General features: G+C 38.0%; 1 protein-coding gene across 3 annotated transcripts in view; it reads left to right on the top strand.

The window, feature by feature from the left end:
• Positions 1-22,960, top strand: part of ACBD3 (acyl-CoA binding domain containing 3) — a 42,300-nt gene extending 19,340 nt beyond the window's left edge. For 2 of the 3 annotated variants that reach the window (XM_079106690.1, XM_079106691.1), the window contains exons 2-8: positions 5,037-5,178; positions 5,790-5,930; positions 8,364-8,522; positions 10,159-10,333; positions 14,464-14,647; positions 16,793-17,077; positions 20,882-22,960. In XM_079106690.1, coding sequence (XP_078962816.1) covers positions 5,037-5,178; positions 5,790-5,930; positions 8,364-8,522; positions 10,159-10,333; positions 14,464-14,647; positions 16,793-17,077; positions 20,882-21,093 — 1,298 coding nt within the window. In that variant the 3' untranslated portion in view covers positions 21,094-22,960. The remainder of the gene's footprint in view (positions 1-5,036; positions 5,179-5,789; positions 5,931-8,363; positions 8,523-10,158; positions 10,334-14,463; positions 14,648-16,792; positions 17,078-20,881) is intronic. The other variant, XM_079106692.1, reaches the window with a different exon arrangement.
• The last annotated feature ends 230 nt before the right edge of the window (positions 22,961-23,190 follow it).

Here is a 23,190-nt window from a genome sequence, read left to right on the forward strand (position 1 = left end):
TTAATCCAATCTGCCAGTCTATGTCTTTTGATTGATGAATTCAGGCCATTAACATTCAGGGTTATTATTGAGATATGATTTGGTTTCCTGGTCATTTGGTTCATTTTTTAAATTTTATTTATTTATTTATTTATTTGACACGACTTGGTTCCTCCTTTATTTGACAATTCCTTTAGGATAATTCCTCCCTTTGCTGATTTGCTTCTTTGTTTTTCATCTCTTCCTCATGGAATATTTTGCTGAGAATGTTCTGTAGTGCTGGCTTTCTTTTTGTAAATTCTTTTAGCTTTTGTTTATCATGGAAGGATTTTCATTGTCAAATTTGAAGGTAAGTTTTGCTGGGTATAAGATTCTTTTGGCATCCATTTTCATTCAGGGCTTGAAAAATGTTGTTCCAGGCCCTTCTAGCTTTTAGGGTCTGGATTGAAAAATCTGCTGATATCCGTATTGGTTTCCCCCTGAATGTAATTTGGTTCTTTTCTCTCGCGGCCTTTAAAATTCTGTCTTTATTTTGTATGTTAGGTATTTTCATAATAATGTGCCTTGGTGTGGGTCTGTTATAATTTTGTGTATTTGCAGTCCTATAAGCCTCTTGAACTTGATTTTCCATTCATTCTTCATATTTGGGAAATTTTCTGATATTATTTCATTGAATGGATTGTTCATTCCTTTGGTTTGTTTCTCTAAGCCTTCCTCAATCCCAATAATTCTTAAATTTGGCCTTTTCATGATATCCCATAATTCTTGTAGATTCTGTCCATGATTTCTTACCATCTTCTCTGTTTGTTCAACTTTGTTTTCAAGGTTAAATATTTTGTCTTCAATGTCTGAGGTTCTGTCTTCCAGGTGTTCTATCCTACTGGATATGCTTTCTATGGAGTTCTTAATTTGGTTTATTGTTTCCTTCATGTCAAGGATTTCTGTTTGGTTTTTTTTTTTTTCAATATCTCTAACTCTTTATTGAAATGATCTTTTGCTTCCTGTATTTGCTCTTTTAACTGTCGATTGGTGCGATCATTCAATGCCTTCATTTTCTCTTTCATCTCATCATTCAGTGCGTGCATTTGCTCTTTCATCTCATCGTTTGCTTCCCTGATCATTTTAATTATGTACATTCTGAACTCCTTTTCTGTCATTTCTTCTGCCATGCTGTCATTGGGTTTTATTGATGTGACATCTAGATTTGTTTGCGGCATTTTCTTTCCTTGTTTTCTCATATTGTTCAGGTATCAGTGGACCTCTGAGATATTGCAGATTTCCTCCACCGACTTACAATGTCCCTGAAGATTTCTATATATCCCCTCTTAGCCTTCAGTAGGCTGCAGTCTTGGAGGAAGTTGATAATGCGGTGCTCCACAAGGAAGCTGCCTCTCTACGAGTGGAGGCCTTCAGGTGGGGTATATTCCCTGCTAGTTGGCAGAGGTGCCTCCACTTGTTGACCAATGGTCATCCAAAGGGGAACTAGGCTGTGGGCTGAGACAAGGCCTGTTTGGGCCTGTGTCTCTGGTTTTACCATCCTTGTGGGGAAACCTCTTCCGGCAGGGAAGACTCACCTGGTGGGGAGGTCTCGCTGGTCAGTTCCCCTCCTAGAGATTCCCCTCAATTTACAGCTACCGCCTGGGCTGGGCTGCCTTCCTCTGCAAAGTTCCCAGGGGCCCAGCCCTACCTCCTGGGCCTGGGAGCCTCACCCTTCGCAGATGAATCTCCTTAGGCTGCCCCTCCTCAGAGAATCGGCCCGCAGTCCTGGAACCTTCACTCCGCCCCTAAGCGTGTCTCTTGGCTCTTCCACCAAGAAGCCTCCTAGGCCCTGGGACCTTGCTCTGCACTTAATCGCCTGGCTATGCGGCCCCTCCTGTGAGCAGCCACCTGGAGCCCTGTACAATTGCTCTGAGTCCCAGAGACCTGCCACACGCCTCTTCCTCCAGACAGCCGCCTGGTGTTCCAATGCGGTCACTAGGAGTCCAAGCAACTCACCGCGTGCCTCCTCCTCCCACCAACCGCCTGTAGCCCTGGGTAGTCACTCCGAGTCCAAGTGACCCGCCCCGTTCCTCCTCCTCCAGGTAACCCCCCAGGTGTTCAGGAGCCGTCGCTCTTAGTCGCTCTGAATCCACGTGACCCGCTGCACGCCTCCTCCGGGCAGCCGCCCGGAGCTCTGGTGCGGCTACTCTAGACCAAGCGACCCACCGCGCTTCTCCTCCAGGCAGCCCCCCTGTGTTCAGGAGCGGTCGCTTTAAGTCCAAACAACTCACCACTCGCCTCCTCCTCTGAGCAGCCGCCTGGAGCTCTAATGCATTCACTGCGAGTCCAAACGACCCGCCGCGCTCCTCCTCCTCCTCCTCCTCCTCCTACTCCTCAGGGCAGGCCCCAGTGTTCAGGAGTGGTCTGAGTCCAAACAGCTCGCCGCGCCGCTTCTCCTCTGGCAACTGCCTGTAGCTCTGGTGCAGTCACTCCGAATCCAAGTGGCCACACTCCTCCTCCCCCTCCTCCGGGCAGGTCCCCGGTGTTCAGGGGTGGTTGCTCTGAGTCCCAGCTCTCCTCGCCGCTCCTCCTCTGGGCAGCCGCCGGAGCCCCAGTGGTTGCTCCGAGTCCCAGCGCTGTGCTGAGCGGCCTCCTCTACGACGCTCCCAATTGTCCGAGTTCACTGCTCCAGCGGGGGGAGGGGTGTCTCGCCGGCAGCTCTACTTCACAAAGTTCCCTGTGTTCCGGGACCACCGCCCCATCCGGGACGCCTCCCCTACGGGAGAGACTCACCCGGCTGCTTTGAGTTGGTCCCAAGTCTCTCAATATCTCCTCTTTTGAATCCTGAGTCCTGGAGCAACATGAAATGCAGCCACCCTCTAGGCCGCCATCTTGAAACCTCCCTCCACAACCACTTCTAATTCCTTTTTCCTCCCACTTCTGTTCTCATCTTTTTCTTTGCATTTACAGCAATGTTAGGTTTGCCTAACAGCTTATACTTCATCAATTCTAAGACTTATCTTAGGGACAATTAAAAAAAAAAACTGACTGGGCCTGTGGCTTAGTGGTAGAGTGCTTCCCTAGCATGTACAAGGTCCTGAATTTTCTAAGTTTGATCCTCAGCATTGCCAGGGTGGGTGACGGGGGCAAAAGAAAATAAAAACTGCCAATTTATAACTGTAAAATACAGATTGTAAACCCTAATCTCATGTTAGAGATGTTAAAGTGTGTGTGTAGAGAGTACTTAGAATTGATCAGATTCATTTGTGCTATGATTATGTGTAGTTTTCTGCTACTTACCTTTTTTCACTTAATAATTGTAAATGCTTCACTTATACCATGGTCTGAATATACCCCATTATTTCTCTGGGGTGCTATTGATGAAGTTTTAATTTGTTTCTAGTAACAGTGCTACAGTGAATTCTTACATTTGTTTCCTTTTAGATTTGGGAGTGCTTTTCAAGGCTATGGCTACGTAATAAAAATTGAAATTACTGGATCATAGGGAATGCACATTTGTAATTTTGAAATACATTACCAAATTGTTGACCTGGATAACTTTAACAGTTTATACTTTCAACAGTAGTATACGAGAGTGGGTCCTTGTTTGTCCCCTTCTTACCAACTTTGAAAGTTACCTTTGTTTTTTATCTGATGGAAGGAGGGAGTCTTGTTATCTCATAATTTTAAATTTGTTTTTTTCTTTCTTTCTTTCTTTCTTTTTTTTTTTTTTTTGGTGGGGGGGTAGTGCCAGGGAATGAACTCAGGGGCACTTGACCACTAAGCCACATCCCCAGCCTTATTTTGTATTTTATTTAAAGACAGGGTCTCACTGAGTTGCTTAGTGCCTCACTTTTGCTGAGGCTGACTTTGAACTCACAATCCTCCTGCCTCAGCCTCTTAAGCTGCTGGGATTACAGGTGTGCACCACCATACCCAGCAAATTTCTCTTTTCTTAACTAGGGAAATTGAATATCCTTTTGCATATTTATTGTCAACGTTTGTAGTTTTTCAAGTTTCCTGTTCATATTTTATGTCTTATTTTTCTTACTAGTGATTTTATTTTGGTCACTCCTATAAAAATGAATTAAATGTGTTGTCAGTATATACTACTTTACCTTTATTGAAATTTGGTAATCCGTTCTTCTTAGAATCAACCAATAATGTTTCTTTTTATCAAAGAAGTAGTATTCTTTAAAGATTTCCCATTTTTACCAGCACCCAGTTTTATACAGCTTTTGAATGTTGGTGGAGGTTAAATCTTCCCAGGTCAAACTGGTTTCATTCTTTTTTTTTTTTAATTAAATTTATTAATTAGTCTTTTTATTTATTCATTTATTTATTGGTGCTGGGATTAAAGCCACGGATGCTCTGCCACTGAGCTACATCCCTAGCCCTTTTTATTTTTTTATTTTGAGACAGTGTCTCAACTACGTTGAAGAGGCTAAACTTAAAATTTGTAGTCCTTCAACTTCATCCTTCCAAGTCTTGGGATTACAGGTATGAGCTACTGTACCTAGAGCTGGTTTCAGTCTTGATTGTCTGGTTGGAAGCTTGCCAAAGATAACCATAATATGAAGGAAGGCAAAAGATGTGATAGTTATTGTTAATAACATCCTACTGCCTTTGAAGCAGCAGTTTGACCCTCACTTTCTCAATGAACAAACTTGAGAGGTTAACTGGAATCTCTTGGAAATGTGAGATGAGATTTTAAATTAACCAGCCTGCAGGGTGCATGCCTATAATCCCAGCAGTTTGGGAGGATGAGGCAGGAGAATTGCAAGTTCAGTCAGTCTCAGCAATGGTGAGGCACTAAGCAGTTTGGTGAGACCCTGTCTCTAAATAAAATACAAATAGGACTGGGAATGTGGCTCCGTGGTTGAGTACCTCTAAGTTCAACGCCTGGTAAGCAGCGCCCCCCCCCCCAAATAAATAAATAAATAAATAAATAAATAAAATTAACCAAACTGTCCGATTTTAGAGTTCCTCGTACCATAGCAAAGCTTCAATATATAGTACTGGGAATTATATATTTTGTTGGTACTAATTGTTTCCTTTGTATTTCTTTTTTGTTATAGAAAAGGATGGCAAAGCCTTTCATCCAACTTATGAAGAAAAACTGAAACTTGTGGCACTGCATAAACAGGTCCTTATGGGCCCATATAATCCAGACACTTGTCCTGAAGTTGGATTCTTTGATGTGTTGGGGAATGACAGGAGGTAACGCTGTTTTGCTGTATAGTAAGTGTAATGAGAACAATGCTGGGACAGGGTGCAGTGTAACTTGGTTAAGATGCAAATAACTGTCTTGTTAGTTTAAGACTGCAACATTTTTCTTGTAGTTTCTGGAGTCTTTAGATATAAATTATATTTTTGGCTTGGAGATGTTTATGTCTAACTATTGATGTTTTCTCATCTGATTATGAATGTAAGACAAGTACATTTTCAATTGCCTCTTCCTAAATAATATTAAAAACAGCCCTTTATGATACATAGAAATTTATTCCCTTATTGAGATATGTATAGAGTTTGCCACAAAAGAATACACTAAGTATTTTGTTCAGTTAAAGCTAAAATATGATGTAAGGAAAATAAAAGGTAGACAACTTTTCATCATATGGGAATTAATATCAATGAAGTTAAATTTTGGATTGTATGTGGCATTATTTATTAAGTCAATACATGATTGTTGAAACTTGGGAGTTTTGAACCTTTTGCTTAAATTAGAATCATTCTTTTAGGTATAATTGAAAATTTTCACATTTAGGTTTAAATTAAATCAGGTTCTTATTCTGTTAAGGGGAGGTAACTTTTCTTATTATTCTTTATAGGAGAGAATGGGCGGCCCTGGGAAACATGTCTAAAGAGGATGCCATGGTAGAGTTTGTCAAGCTCTTAAATAGGTGTTGCCATCTCTTTTCAACGTATGTTGCATCCCACAAAATAGAGAAGGAAGAACAAGAAAAAAAAAGGTGACATTTGAGGGCATGGAAAATATTTTACCCTTGTATAGCCAGTATGCTGATACTTTGGTTTATGGAGTATCTTTTCCAGATATCTTTCCGTCAGTCCCCATTTTTAATGGCAGTTTAAACTTCCTTATGTGAAACAGGTATTTATACCTGAGTTTTGATGGATACTGCTTCCTTCTGGCTATGCCTTTTAAGTTACTTCTCATCCATCATGGCAGTGTTTCTTTTGTCTTATTACACTATAAACTCCATCATAAACTCAACCACACCTTCTTCCTTATCCTTAGGTCTTATATACCCTTTGCTACTGTCTCTCAGGAGCTTTTAGAATATTCATACTCCATGTTTTTCAACCACTACATGCTAGACCTTATGTAGTCATATATATTTTTGTCTCCCAGATGTCTTATTAATTATTTCCAGTGTTGGAGAAGGAACTGCAAAATGTGCTGTTTATGTTTTGGGGATTCTCTGTTGTGAATTAGAATTATAGTCAGCACCTTATTTATCTAGGAGTTATATTTTAATTTTATCAACAACTCTGACTTTTTAAAATTCTAGGTAATTAAGATCATTCAGTTAAGCCAGATTATGTTATACTTTGGAAACATTTGATTCTCTGGTTTCCTTCCTTAATCTGCATTAGAAATCACAGAAGAGGAAATAGCCTAAAAGTGATGGAGAAAAATGAAAGTAGACACAAGAATTATAAAAACATGTCAGTCAGAGACTATTTAATATGATGGTGAACTTTTCCATCAAATATTGTATCACAGTACTATTTTTATGTTTGTAGTCATAACCCAGAGTTATCAAGGGGCAGAGCATCAGATATAATTTATTACTGTTTAAGAGCTTAATTATATTTTCAAAAGCTACTTATCCAAAGTACTTTTTTTTTTTTTTTTTTTTTTTTAATACCCAAAGGAAAAGTTTTTATTCTTCTGGAAATGGAATAAGATTGCTTTAACTGGAAAATTAATTTATGTGCTAATACATTCTCTGGCCATGTTGGATCAGTGAGGCATAGCTGCAGTGTCCTTGAAAATATATATGCCTTGCTTTTCTTTTTTTTCTTTTTTTTTTTTTTTTTTAGATGTAGTTGTAGATGGACACAATTCCTTCATTTTATTTATTTATTTTTATGTGGTGCTGAGAATCAAACCCAGTGCCTCACACATGCTAGGCAAGTGCTCTACCCCTGAGCCACAACCCTAGTCCCCTATTTATTGCTTTTTAAGTTCTAATTTTAATAATAATTACAATATTCTCTTAAGCATTGTCAAAAGGTATTTATTTGTGTTAACATTTTAGGTAGATTTCAAAGGTACATGTTTATTTTTTGTAGTGCTGGGGATTAAACCCAGGCCCTCACACATGCTATATATGCATTTGTTGAGTGTTTTCCAGCACTGCTTAGCCCCGAGGATGTAGTGGTATGAGATAGGTAGTCTGTGTCCTTATGGAACATACTTTTTTGTACTGGAGGCTAAACTCGGGGCCTTGTGCATGCTAGGCAAGCACTCCACTGGGCTACATCCCCAGCCATGTGGAACATATATTTTAGTGGGTAAATCAGTTATATTGCTAAATTTATCACACAAACTTAATTACAATTGCGCAAGAATTATGAAGGGAGGGTCCATGGTTGTGGCTCAGTGGTAGAACACTCGTTAGCACATGTGAGGAACTGGGTTCAATCCTCAGCACCACATAAAAATAAAGTTATTGTGTCCATCTACAACTAAACAAACACACACACACACAAAGAATTATGAAGGGAAAGCTGCTAGTACTATTAGTATATGTTAAAGGGGATCCATCCTTTAGGGTACAGATATGTCATAATAACTTAAGTAGTACCTTATCGATGGACTCCTTTCTCTAACCCCCCAATCCCTTTCTAAGTTTTTAATTTTGGTACAGGGTCTTGCTAAGTTGTTAAGATTTTCCTGAGTCTCTAGAATAATAGACATGTGCCACCATACCTGGCAGCAATAATTATTCTTGATGTGATCTTGTATATTGTCAGATTCACTTCATAATGTAAGTTTCTACCAGTGAAGTGTATGTGGTTCATATTTTGATGAGATTGTTGCATCATTCTCTAAAAAGGTTGTTTCACTGGGCTTTGTGGTACATGGCTGTAATCCCAGTGACTTGGGAGATTGAGGCAGGAGGATATCAGGTTTGATGCCGGGTTAGGCAGGACCTGTATCAAAATAAAAAGGGCTGGGGAAATAACTCAGAGCACCTCTGGGTTCAGTTCCCACTGCCAAAAGAAATGAAGAATGGATGAATGGGTAGATAGGTAGGTTGTGTCAGTTTTTACTGGGAGCTTAAATTTCAGTGATTTTTAAGTCACTTCATTCTCTCTGGTCTTTTCATTCTCTCTGGTCTTTTAGGAAGGTTTCATTCTCTCTGGTCTTTTAGGAAGGAGGAGGAGGAACGAAGGCGACGTGAAGAGGAAGAAAGAGAACGTCTGCAAAAAGAAGAAGAAAAACGTAGGCGAGAAGAGGAGGAAAGGCTTAGACGAGAGGAAGAAGAGAGGAGGCGAATAGAAGAAGAAAGACTTCGGTTAGAGCAGCAAAAGTAAGCTTGTTGTATGACTTATATTTAAAAATGAAAAATGGGCTACCATACTGTTACACTATCTAAGTTTTTACCATTGTGTGTCTTAGAATAATTCTGCAGTTGTGTGACTGGGAGATAGACTAATACAAGCTGTTTTTCATTTTTACCAGTGATCTGTTGTCAGAGAATATATTGGAAGGATTTGTTATTAGCTTGCAAAACCCAGAGACTAAAGCAGGAACTGAGGTTGCTTTGGTTGTTCTGTCTCTGGGTCCATATGACCTCTTGTCATCTTCTCAGCTTATGTTTCTGTTTCATTCTTCCTGATACATGCAAAGTGTCGCTCTGCTTTCGCATATGCAAGGCTATCTCAACTTGGATTTTTTGTGATTGATTTTTCCCTGTGTCTAACAAAGACTGGCTGGAATCTGTGAGACTCAGTAAAAATTCTGAGAACAGAGAATAGTTGACCCAGTGTATATATCTGGTGTCCATCCCTAGTTCATATTACAGGACTTGGTGGCTGAAACTATGTCTTATTCAGTAGGAGTTTTGAGAGCAGTTATCTCAGAAGGAACTAATTCTTCAAAAGGGAGATGTAGATATAAGGAGGAAGTGATTAGCACATGTTAAACACTGGGAGAAGTCCTGAGGTTCCAGGGGTGGCATGGTGGATAAGTTGAACCAGATAACCTAAGGATTTGTTGCTTTCTCCCTATTATTTCCAGGTAGTTTCTCAGAAAAAGACTAAAGTGCTAGCCTCAGACTGATCCAGGCCCTCTTTCTACTTTGGAGAGAGACTAAATGCTATTCTTTCTTGGGGTGGAGTGCCCTAGGTTGACCAGTGTTATGTTTTATTAGGATTCTATGAGATTTTACTTGGTTATCTGTTTATCTACTTCTTAATAGATAGCTTTGAGATATTCGTTAAGTGATCACAAAACCCAATTATAAAGCATGTGGTTTCTCTATGAAAGAAAATAGAATGAAAGAGTTTAAAGAAATTGGTTTCCCCTTTAATAAAGGCAGCTTTCAGTTAAATGCTGCAGACCCTCAGATTTTTTTTTATTTATCCTTGTAAGGGGTAAATAATATCTTTTGACTATTCTTTTGCCTCTATTTTACTGTTTGTTGTTTTTAGGTAGAGAAGCCATAGCCAACATCTCTGCCTAAATGGTAGTCCATCCAATTACAGCATCATGGTGAATTAGTATAACCTTTGGAGCCAGACTGTCTGGATTTGAATCCTGGCTCTGTCATCTACCTGCAGTAGAATCTCAGTCAAGTTATTGAACAATCTCCTAGGGTTGTTGTGTACTAAATGTATTAGTACATCTAAGTGCTTTGAACAGTACATGGCACACAGTAAGGGTACAATAAATGTTAGTATAATTATTGTGATGGTGATGATGATGATGTACTTATTATTCTTCATCCCAAATTTGCCTTGAAAAACCTTAAAATAAAAAATGAGAGGCCAGATTTATTTCCTTAAATCTTTCTTCTAGGGCTGGGATATTTGGTGATTGATATATAATACTAGCTTAGTCACTTTTAAAGACTTACAAACTATAAAAATAATAAGGGCATTTTTATTTTGTCATGAACAAAATCTCCTGTAGTCAGACTAGTGTATATTTTTTAATGTTTTTAGGCAGCAGATAATGGCAGCTTTAAACTCCCAGACTGCCGTGCAGTTCCAGCAGTATGCAGCCCAACAGTATCCAGGGAACTACGAACAACAGCAAATTCTCATCCGCCAGTTGCAGGAGCAGCACTATCAGCAGTATATGCAGCAATTGTATCAAGTCCAGCTTGCACAGCAACAGGTATGATAGACAACCCAGAATTCAGCCTTAGAGAAGGTGTTTGATTTCATTGGAACCAAAAAGTTATTTTTTAGCAGATACCAATGAATTTTTTTTGCATTAGTTAGCCTCTAAGGTATAACATAACTTTCAGATGATCTTTTAACAGACTTCAGCATTGTACTGGCAATTGTGAGAGAAAATAGATGATTTGAAGCAACAAATGATGAGACCACTATTATATCGTCATAAGGGTATTTGGGAGTTGTATGGGCCAAGTGTTATTAAAATGAGTCTGGTGTAGACCCTTGTAGTTCTCCTGAAACCATGAGGACCTTGGTTTAATTCAAGGACATCCTTCAGGAAGAGCACTACCAGAGGCCAGAAGTGTCCAGAGGGAGGATTTCCCCTAGGGACATAGGCTGGATCTGCAGAGCTACATCAAATTCATGGCAGTGCTCATGACAACACATTCATATACTTCCTCCAACTCCCTACCCGCTAAGTGTTTTGTTTCAACATGAAGGAATTGGTTTAGGTAAAAGGACTTGGGTCTAGGGGGTGTGATCACAATTGGATTTTTATACTGGCTTTGTCTTTATCTTGTTCTCAGACATGTTATTATTGATCTGATTTTCTTCCTTTTCTCCTAGTTTATAAAAATAGAATACAGAATCAAGGTTCCTGTCCTGCTAACCTCACAGGACTATCAGAGGAAGAAAATGAGAGAATAGTTATTTTGTATGCATGGAAGATGGTGATTCTTTTTCATTTGTGGAAGCATAAAATGTTTCCTTAAACTTAACTGTTAAGTTTAATTTATTTAATTTTCACTTATAAAGTTCTTTATCACCTGTCAAAAAAACTGAATGAAGAAAAGTATTACATTATAAGTACTCAGCATTTCTTATTACATGAGATAATCTTTGTTGTTTTTGACAGGCTCTTTTTAAATTCCTTGAAGATGTATGTTTTCTAACCTCCACCCCCACCATCTTTGGCATTAGTGAGGATTTAAAAAATTCTTTGGGTTTTGCATAATCCACAAGAGGAGGAAAAGGATACTAAACCAGAGTTCAAGATAATAAACAGTGTTTTTGAGGAATTCTTTTCTTTTTCCCTTCAGCCTGTTTCTGCTTTATTATATTGCTTTCCTTTTTCTGTTTCTTGGATGGGCATTGAGATAATTTTTTAATAGGATAGCTCATACACACTGTACTCTTTATAGGTTGCTGTCCATGAAGAGAAATTCAGTGTAGGCAAATTCAAGGGTAGTCTTTGAAACAGAATTAGAAAGTCACAATTGGGAGTAGAGTGATCACACTCAATTTATCAAATTGATTGGTTGCCTCCGGGAACAAGTATGATAGATACGTTTTTTTATTTTGAGACAAGATGTAAGTCTTAATAAGTTGTCCAGACTGACCTTGGACTTGAGATCCTTCTGCCTCAGCCTCCCAGGTTTCTTGATAAGAGCCATTCACCACTTCATCCAGCCTGCCAATAAATTTTGCATGAGGGGAAGGAACAAAGGGAACTTTGCCCATATAAAGTATTTAATTTTTATATAAACATCAAGCAAAATGACAGAATGGGAACACTTGTTAACTTTTGAGTATGGGTACATGGATGGGTGATTTGCTGTATTTTTCCTTTATCTTTCTATGTTTTTTTTAAACTTCTGAAAGTAAATAAAAGAGTCATAAATAAATAATTGCAGTCTGTTGTATGTAATAGATGCATATTAATGGATAGTGAGATCTCAGAGAATGGGGTTTGTTCATTCTGTCAGAAAGCTTAGTGGAAAGGGACTATTTACACAGGACCTAGTGATCATAAGTGAAAAAAAAAAAAGTTTTGAGCAGTCACTGTTTTGAGCATACTGACTTGTTTTGGTTGTATGTACTTTTTCTGGAAGCTGGTACTCTTTCTAAAAGACAAACGTGGAGATTATTAAGAATCCAGTCTTGCTGGGGAGATAGCTCAGCTGGTAGAGTGCTTGCCTCGCAAGCACAAGGCCCTGAGTTCGATCCCCAGCACCGCAAAAAAAAAAAAAAAAAAAAAAAAAAAAAAAAAAAAGAAGCCAGTCTTGGGAAGAGGTACTTTAAATTAAAATCTTGAATGTATTACTAGCCTGCCTGTGCTGGCAGCAGAGATAGGTGTGGCTATCCCTCTACTAAATTGACTTATAAATGATATACTATATAAAATGTGTATAAAATAAATAAGTTATCCCTAAGCCATGGCATTATAAAGTTCTCTCATACACACACACACGTGTGTATATATATGTTTGTGTATACGTACATTTTTTTAACTGCAGTGAACATAATAAGCTTTCTTGTGACTTAGTGTTTTAGTTTGAAAAGTACTTACATGCCCAAATGCTCATCAGCGGGAGGATGGGTAAATAAATTGTATATTTTCACAGTGAACTATCCTAAAGCAATGTAAACCACAATTTACAAGTATTTATGACTTTGTAGGTGAACATTACAGAAGTAATGTTGAGTGAAAGACATAAAAAGAACATATACTGTCAATTTAAAAATAGGCAAAGCAAATCTAAATGTAAGTTGAAATAGTTGTTGGACTTTGGAAAAGGTATCTGGAAAGGGAGTACCAAGAAGGTTTCTAAGATGCAAGTAATGTCTTTATCTGGATGTTGGTTGCATGAATATGTTTGATTTATGAAGATGAAGCTGTATAATTTATGATCTTTGTACTTTTCTGTGTTTGTTCTAATTCAGTTTAAAGTTCCCCCAAAAGTTGTTAGGTAATTACATAGCTATTTCAGTAGAACTATTATTTTATTTTTATTTGTTGTGATATTGGGGACTGAACCCCTGGTCTCACATGTGCTAGGCAAGTGCTCTACTACTAAGCTACATCCCTAGCCCTTTTTATTTTTCATTTTGGGACAGGATCTTGCTGTGTTTCCCAGACTGGCCTCAGACTTGTCATCTTCTTGTCTCAGTCTCCCAAGTAATACTAGTGCATCCTGATTTAGAAGAGAAATATCCCTTAGTTGTCCTTTGGGCAAAAGTTATTTTTATTCTCCTATTTTCATTTCATATTTTATACATTTTAATCCTAATTATGAAAACTCAAAATTTCATTGAGGAAAAAATATATATATTTGGAAAAAAAAAATATATATATATATTTTAGTTGTCGATGGATCTTTATTTATTTATATATGGTGCTGAGAATTGAACCCAGTGCTTCACACATGCCAGGCAAATGCTCTACCACTGAGCCACAACTCCAGTGAGAAATTACTTTTACTTCAAACTTCCATCTATAAACCTATTTAATTCTTAGAAAAATATAATTTTTACAACATGACTAACAGTTTTAAATTTAAGGATGTCCTGGGGATGTAGCTCAGTGGTAAAGCACCAGCTTAGTGTGCATGAGGTCCTGGGTTCATTCCTCACCACTGCATACATATGTTCATACACAAATTTAATTGTGATTATAATCTTTCTATCTTTGTGAATTTTCTCCTGTGAGCATTAGTTTCTATAAAGTATAATTTTCCTAATCCAAATTTTATGTAATAGAATTTTATGAAGAGATTTTTTTTTTTTTTTTTTTTAATCAGTTTTGAGAAAACATTACTGAGCTGGGCATAGTAGCACAGACCTGTGATCTCATCAACTCTGGAGACTGAGGCAAGAGGATCTCAAGTTTAAGGCCAGCCTGAGCAACTTAGCAAGACTGTCTCAAGAAAAATAATGAGGGCTGGGAGGTGTAGTTCAATGGTAGAGCACCCCTGTATTCAATTCCCAATACCACAAAAACAAAAAAAAGTTACTGTTTTCAATTTTTGTCTTTAATAGTATTATTTTGGGTTGATTGTTTCTATCTATTTTAATTTTTGCTTGTTAATTTTTCTAATGATGCTCAAATCAGGAAATGTGATCCTTAGTTACAGTGTTTTGTCCATGTTAATTTTCATCATTTTAAGCTGTCAGTTGGTATTATACTATTAAAATAGGACAAAAACCGATAAAAGTTTATTGGTTATTTCTTGGAGTAGAATGCTTTGGCAGAGCACATGCATGGAGTCAGAATGTACCCCAGGGCAAATGTTCCATTTATTAGCCTTCCTGGTCAGTGTGTCTTCACTTTCTCTTAATTCATAGGCAGCATTACAGAAACAACAGGAAGTAGTGGCTGGGGCTTCTTCACCTACTTCATCAAAAGTGAATGCAACTGTCCCAAGTGATATGATGTCAGTTAATGGACAGGCCAAAACTCACACTGACAACTCTGAAAAAGAACGTCAGACAGAAGCTGCAGAAGAAGCCTTGGAGAATGGACCAAAAGGTATGGTTCCACGTACGCATTCAACCACCCAGGTGTCCTAATTCAGATGTCCTAATTCAGATCCCATGAAAAGGAAAAATAAGGAAGACAGGCTAACAAGCTTTTGAGAGCAATTACATATTTGTGAGAGTGGAGCAGTTTTTCATTTCATTCTTGTGAGTTTGGTGTAAAAGAGCAAATCAGATGTTTTAGACAGTTAAAGACAAGATACTTTTTGTGTCTATATGTATCAATTATTTAATGCTCTGTAACACATTGCACTGCAGAATTAGCAGTTTAAAATAACAATAAACAGCCAGCCTTTGTGGCACATGCCTGCAGTCCCAGTAGCTGAGGAGGCTGAGGCAAGAAGATCACAAGTTTGAGGCAGCTTAGTGAGACCCTAAGCAAATAAGGGAGACCCTATCTCAATTTAAAAAAAAATAAAAAGAACTGAGGATATGGCTCAGTGGTCAAACACCCTTGGGTTCAATCCCCAATACTAAAAGAAGAAAAGTAACAATAAACATTTCTTATTTTGCATAGTTTCTGTGGGTCAGGAATTCAGGAGCAATTACAACTGAATAGTTCTGGCACTAGGTCTGTGAAGAGGTTGTAGTCAAGATGTTGACTGGGGCTGTCATATTGTGAAGGATTGCCTAGGACCAGAGAATCGGCTTCAAAAGTGCATCTCACACATGGCTGGCAAGTTGGTGCTAGCTGTTGGCAGGAGGTCTGTTTCTTGCCATAGGAAGCCTCTTATAAAACTGCTTGAGTGTCCTTAGCACAATGGCTGGCTTCCCCCAAAGTACATTATCCAAAAGAGAATAAGGCAAAAGTGGCAGTGTCTTTTATTCCCTGACTTGGGAAAGCAGTGTGTCAGTACTGTGACCATATTTTGTTGTTTACACTTGCCAACCCTACTGTGTATTATGGGTGAAGACCTTGAAAGTGCATGAAAAATCAGAGGCCAGGATCACTGAGGGCCATTTGGAGACTTGCTACTATATATTACATTTTTTTGAGAATAAAGTACCATGTTGCCCAGACAGCATTTTGAAAACTATTATTAGCTGTCCAGAGATAGCTTATTCATTCAGCAATTGATCGAAGGTTCTTTGAGTGCTAGGAAAAGGGTGGTAAGACAAAATAACATACATAAAATGTAAATCATAGCTGTGATAAGTGATATGATGGAGAAAGAGGCACATTATAGTGTTCTTTATGACCTCAAAGAGGTCACCAGAGGCTTTCCTGAGGAAGGGACAATTGACCCACAGATCTGAAGCAAGGATAAGAGTTAAGTTTCAGTGACAGTGATCAGGGATGGCTGTGTGGTTCCTAAGAAACTTTAGAAACCTTGAGATGCTTGGTTTACCCTCCCCCCACTTTTTTTTTTTCTTAAGAGTTTATGCCAGTGACTAACTCTGGAAAACCTGCTGAGTGATCCAGTGCACATACACACTTTTCAATAACAAGACTTTGCTCCTTTTCTTAATTTCCATTGGTTCTACTTTTGTCCACAATTTTCTGTTCCTTTGAATTCCTTCAAAAAAGCCTCTACAACTTTGGGACAGGTCAAGGCTTTTTCAAGCGATTACTGAAGTCAAAGCCCAATTTTCTTTGTTCACATCCAAAAGAATAATTTATTCTGAGTTCCAGATCTCTCTTGCTATATTTTCCCCCTAGGTTCAGTTAAGGAGTTTCCAAAAGTTATTCTTAAATCCTCCTGTGTAATCGAGGGTTGAAAAAAATCACATCCAAGATTATGGATTCCATTTGTTATTTGAAGTAGTATGTTGACCTCTTGAGTATTTGCGACCTTATTAAATGAATGTAGTAAGTAACCTGGGGAGAGATTTCCATGAAGAGGCTTTTATGGACGGGGCTGTGGGTCAGTGGTAGAGCACTTGCCTAGCTTGTGTGAGGCACTGGGTTCAGTCCTCAGCACCACATAAATAAAGGTATTGTGTCCATCTACAACTAAAACAATACATATTTTTTAAAAAAGAGAGAGTGTTTTATATTCCCCTCTGCTTTTAGTTTAAGCTATGTGGTACTGCACTAGTTGCCTGAGTTACTTGGGCAGGTGACCCTATGCAGATAGTGCTGCCTGCAAGGTGAAGGCTTTTTCTCTTTAGCTTTTGTAATTCCTGTTGCCTTTAGAATCTCTTCCAGTAATAGCAGCTCCATCCATGTGGACCCGACCCCAGATCAAAGACTTTAAAGAGAAGATTCGGCAGGATGCGGATTCTGTGATTACAGTGGGCCGAGGAGAAGTTGTCACTGTTCGAGTTCCTACCCATGAAGAAGGATCATATCTCTTTTGGGAATTTGCTACAGACAATTATGACATTGGGTTTGGGGTGTATTTTGAATGGACAGACTCTCCAAACACTGCTGTCAGCGTGCACGTCAGCGAGTCCAGCGATGATGAGGAGGAGGAGGAAGGTAGAGCCATTGGTTCATATTCAGTAGCTGCTATTTGTTTGTTGGCTAAAATGGTACATCATTCCTATATATCAGTCAGCCTTATGCTTCATGATTAACACTTCATGGTCAGAAAACATCCTCATCATTAGTGGAACCTTGAAGAAGCTGTGAGAGGATCAGGGTCTGAATGTAAATTTTTCTAAATGCCAGGAAAGTCTGTTTGGCAGTTAGCTATTTTACTCCTTTTGGATACTATTTTACTTCCAGCCTTGTGTGTTGAAAAGTTAAAGGTGTGAGATAACTTTGAACATTGTTAAAATTTATTTATTTGGTGGTCTCGCTGTGTTGCCCAGGCTGACCTTAAACTCCTGGACTCAGGTGATCTACCTGCTTCCATTTCCTAAGTAGCTGGGGCTACAGGTATACACCACCAACCCCCAATTTGAAAAATTTTAAAGGGGCAAGTAAAAATTTATGTTTCTGTTAATAGATTTTTAGGTCATTTTTTCTAAAAATTTTTAATGAGAATATAGAAATTCACCAGAACATCCCACCTTAAAAAAAAAAAATTTTTTTTTCAATTGTTCTTCCCTTTGGAAACCACTAATTTACTAGAGTATAACTATATGAGTAAGTAGACAAAAATCAGGTGTTTTTAAGGGCTGTCTAACTTACCTTGGGTAAGCAGGTTATACAGTGTATTGCTTTTTTGAGAAGATGGACTCCTTAATTTTGTTACCTAGAAAAGTTTGGGCTTGAACTGGGTACGGTGTTGCATGCCTGTAATCCTGGTACTTGGGAGGCTATGGTAGGAGGATCATGTGTTCAAATCCAGCCTCAGCAATTTAGCAAGGCTCTAAGCAAGTTAGTGAGACCCTGTCTCAAAATAAATCATTTTTTAAAAGGGCTGGGGATATGGTTCAGTGGCTAGCCTCCCAGTTCAATCCCTGATACTACACACAAAAAAGAAAAGTTTGAGCTTGAGGATACATACCTAGTAAGAGCTTATTTGCTGATTTGATTGGGAGTGATCTGAAGGGTGGAAAAGCATCATGTCTCAGTTCTCCATGACTAACTGACCTTCAGGTGACTTGTAAACAGAGTGCTTGCTCTTGAATAAGAGATGGTAATGTTTCATAGGGATTATATTGGGATAAATTTGAAGATATTTCCTGGAAGTACATGGAGTGGGCATAAAGTTCAGGCATCTTTAATCATCTTTAATCAGTCATGTGTAATTATACTACCACACCATGCCACACTCTGGAGTCCCTGAGGTCATGTAACAGGTCATGAAAAACACAGCAGGTATGCCATAGCATTTCTTGAAATTAAGTTTCACGGTTAATATTTAATACTAATCAGTTTTTCAGCTCCAAAGACAATTTTTATTCTGTACCATTATCTATATGTATGTACCATCAGAGTGTCCCAGATATCACAGTTTATCTTGCAGATTTACTTTCACCCCAGAAGCAGATTTAAAATCCTTTATTACATCACAGGTCCATATTTGGGCTGATAAATGTGAACTCATGTGCCACTTTGTCTTACATGGCATTTTGTTTTCACCAATCTTTATTCCTAAGTACCACTAGCAAGGTAAAACGTTGCCTGTAAATACTGCCGACTGGCCCAAAAAAAAAGGTGAGAAGGAGGGTGTGTGGCTTAATGGTAGAACTCATGATTTGTATGTGTGAGGACCTGGGTTCAATTCCCATCCCTGGGGGAGGTGGGGAGGCTCTGTTAAGAAGTTGAAGTAATGCGTTTCTCCTGTCCTGCCTGTAGAGAGCTTCTAAAAAGAGGTGACTTCTTAAGCTGAGGCCTTCAGCTGATGGCAGTTTGCAGGTTACTGATATTAGGAAGTGCACTGGTAAAAATGACTGAGATGAGGACTTTGATGTCCTCAGCCTTAGCTTTAATGTTCGTCCCTCCCAGGGGAGATGACATTTACTACCTTTGTGCCTTTCCTAATCATAGAAAAATTTGCAGCAAATACTAACCCATCAGAACCTCTGTATTAACAAGAACAATAGGGAGAGTTTATTGCTTCCAAGATTTGTTCACTAGGAGTGGGCATAACTTCCTCATTTAAAGATTTAGCTCATGAATTGCATTTGTACATATATCTTAGGCTGCACTGTGTCTTGTTCATAATGTACATTTTATAAGGAGTTCTTTTGACTTGATTTCAATAGAAACTGAGCCCAGTTTTTGTTTGGTGGTAGGTTGGTTTAAGTTTTCTCTAGGTCTTAAAGGTAGATAATTTGTTTTCTATGAAGAAGCATCCTATGGGCAGTTCTCTTTTTTCTTTATTGTTTCTAGGTCCCAAGGCTTTGTTTAAACTGATGAAAGGTGCATTGTTCATCTATCCCAGTAATCTTTAGTTTTGCAGAACTTGAACAAAATTGGATCTTGAATCAGTGGACTCATCTGTTGCCTGAATCTCCTTATAAGTCAATAGTGTACATTTTTTGAATTCTGTATTTCTTCTTTGCTCAGGAAAGATGTTTGATTGTAGGTATATCTGTGGTGAAGCAAATTTGATTTGGACCTACTTTTGTATGAGTTCCATCTAGTTTTCGTAAAGCTTTTTATTTTAGAATAGTTTTACACTTATAGAAAATCTGCAAAAACAGTGCAAAGAGCAGCTATTTACCAGTTGTGTATTCTGCCTCCAGTTTCCCCTGTTGTTAATATCTTTCTTTATACTATGGTATATTTATTTTATATTCCAATATTGATATATTACTATTATTTGAAGTCCATATTTTTCCAGATTTACTTAGTTCTTAAAAGTTCCATGATCCAATCCAAGAGGCCACTTTAGGGTTTCATTTCCTTATTTTCTCTAGACTGAAAGTTTCTCAGACTTCCCTTGTTTTAAATTCCTGATGGTGGCCATTGACAAGTATCACTCAGTTAGCTCATGTCACTGGAATTCACTCTGCCATGTTGTAACCTTGAAAGACTTTATAAAAAATCTTCTATTAGGAATTTTCCCTTCATCTGTTTTCTCTGAGGCCATTTATATCTAAAATGATCAACTGAGACTTAAGGTGGCATAATTTTCTCATTTCTGTGGGTTCCTAACCTCATGCCATTACAGTTCAAAAAACTTCATTGAAGCAACCTATGATCAAAACTCATTTTTTGCCATTTGGATCATCTCAGGGTTAGTAAGCCTACCAGAAATATTAATTTGAAGAGCATCTCTGAATGCCTACCTTTTTACTGTGGTTTTTACAAATTTTACCCAATTTAAGACATACAGAAAGCAGTAGTCCTCATAAACTACCTTCTCCTGTTCTTTTTTTTTTTTTTTTGCAGTACTGAGGATTGAACCCAGGGCCTTGTGCTTGTGAGGCAAGCACTCTACCAACTGAGCCATATCCCCAGCCCTTTCTCCTGTTCTTAAAGTGGGGAGGACTCATATTGTGGGGAAGGAGGAAATTAGAGCAACATTTTCTTTGGTCTTACTTGGAAGAGCAGGATTCCTTCTATTGGGGAAGAATTTAGAATTGAATGGATATGGAAGGGTAAAAATGGGGCCCAGAAATAGAGCAGTGGTAAGACAGACAGAAGGATAGCATGCAGGTTGCTGTTGCCATTCCAGGTTCAACACTTTTTACATAGCAGGTACTCTTGCATTTGAGTGAATGAATGAATAATACATGCTCACATGCACATAAATTGTAGAATGGTTCAAGAACATTCCTAACAAGCAATTTCTCAAAGAAAGGATAGAATTTTAATTGCTTGATGCCAAGGTGATTTTCTTGGATCTGTTCTTTGACTTGACCCTACCTATTCTTTTTACAGAAAACATCACTTGTGAAGAAAAAGCCAAAAAAAATGCCAATAAGCCTCTGCTGGACGAAATTGTGCCTGTGTACCGGCGGGACTGTCATGAGGAAGTGTATGCTGGCAGCCACCAGTATCCAGGGAGAGGAGTCTATCTCCTCAAGTTTGATAACTCCTACTCTTTGTGGAGGTCAAAATCTGTCTACTACAGAGTCTATTATACTAGATAAAGATGTTACAATGTCTGAAGTCTAGGGTTGGCAGAAGATGGCATTGAATTTCTTTAGACTTTTGTGGAGCTTTGGAGTCATTGTTTACCCTATTGATTTTGGTCTGATAGTTTGTGAACTCTTGCTGGGAATAAGGGATTTCCTTGAGGCTCTTTAGCATTAATACTTTGGGGTTAAAAGGGGTTCCTCAGACTCATCTAGCCCTTGGGTGCTGACCAGCAGAGTCACTAGTGGATGCTGAAGTTACATGAGCTACATGTTAAATATTCAACGTCTTCAAAATAAAACATCCCAACGTTGACCCCACCTGGCTGATGGTTAGTCCATTGCTGCCTACTCCATGTGTTTTCACGGAGCCCATACTTAACAGTACCCTTTAATTTGAAATGCTTATGTTAATAGTCTGCATCAGATGCAGCTGGCATTGAAGGTCACATCTTTAAAATTTAAAAACTCACAACCTCACAGGTTTTAATTCAAAAAGAAATTGCTTCCATTAGATCTTATTCTGAATGACCTAGATTGTTTTTGTTTTGGGAAAAGCTGATTAGTTCCAGAGTTATATTATAGAGAATTACTTTCTGAACTAATCATAAATTTAGAGTATTCAAACCCAATAGATAATTCAGTTATCAGGATACATAGAACACTTCAAACATCTTTCTTGGTGAGTCTCCACAAACTCTCAGGCTTTTTCTTTTCATTTGGTATTCAAAGCAAAACTGATTTTTCTCTTGATTTGGCTTTATAGAGCATCTCAGAACTGTTCTCTGCCCAAAGCATACAGTTAGGGATTTTGTAAACTCAAATTGGCTACTGAATTAAAATCTATAAAGTTGTTTAAATATTATTCAGCATTTGGGGAGTACCATTGCACTAATATGGAAATCACTGCCAGATACAGTCCATTTCCTTTTCATTTGTTACCAAGGCACAAACCCTACATGATTCCAATTTGAAATTACTTATTAGAATTGGAAATGCCCATGCTTAAATTTTAAACTTTAATCTTTATTATGTCTTTATTGATGAGAAGAGGCACATCCTTGTTTTTCTTACTGAAAACAAATATGGATTAATTGCTTCAAATTTGTATAAGTGATAAATGTAGAGATTCTTGTTTTCATAAAGGTGGGTGGACTAGATAGAAAATGACAAAGATGGCAATATACACTTAATGTTATTATATGTTCTTACTGAAAAGCTTAGATTTTTTAAATTTCAGGTCATAAATCACTTCTTACAGGAGGGATTCCATTGATTAGCTGCAGTATATACAGTTCACTACATACAGCCTGTTTGGGTTTTTGTGTGCTGCATTTCTTTGTTTTTTAATACCCAGTTTTGTATGTATCTAACTCTGTTCTCTTTTGTTTGTTCAAAAATTGGATTATTTTCTCCTAAGCAGTGCTTAATTTGTTTTTCAGTTTTGATTCAGAAGAGTCCCAGTGTTCGTACTGTTACATCCAGAGCATTTGTTAGGCTGTCCCACAGCTCTCATGTACATAAGGTATAGAAACCATGGAGTTAGGCACTTCCTGGCTTTTTTTTTTTTTTTTAATGAGAAGAATACTGTATTTAAAATGTAAAATAAACTTTTAAAAAGCAGGCACTAATATATATTTCTTCCAGCCTTTGATTACAAATTTGTCTTGCACATATTAAGATGAAGTATCTTCTAAAAATATTGTTCTTGGGAGCAGTGTATGTTACTTTACCATAGCAGTTCTTCTGTCACATATTCATGTCAACATTTTTGGTTTTAAACTTTTTTATTGCCTTTGGCTGTTGATTAGTACAGTACAAGTACGATTTCAAAAAGATCTTGAAAGTAATATATTTAATCAATTAAAATGTTTATCTGTAACTTGTTGATGTTTCATTAATACAGTTACTCTGAAGCATTAGTACAGTATTTCATCATTTGGATAGGAACAAGAAGAAATGTTTTTAATGATCTTTTCAGTTTGTTTAGTTGGGGAAAGAAGTCTTCCTGGCTGATTAGTTTTTACTGTGAGTTACCCTTCTGAATGAAAATAGATTTAAAATTTTCTAGACTACTGCAAAGGGGGCACGTGCTGACCTTTCTTACTGAAA

This window comes from Sciurus vulgaris, assembly GCF_902686455.1.
Source record: "Sciurus vulgaris genome assembly, chromosome: 12".
Taxonomy (NCBI): Eukaryota; Metazoa; Chordata; class Mammalia; order Rodentia; family Sciuridae; genus Sciurus; species Sciurus vulgaris.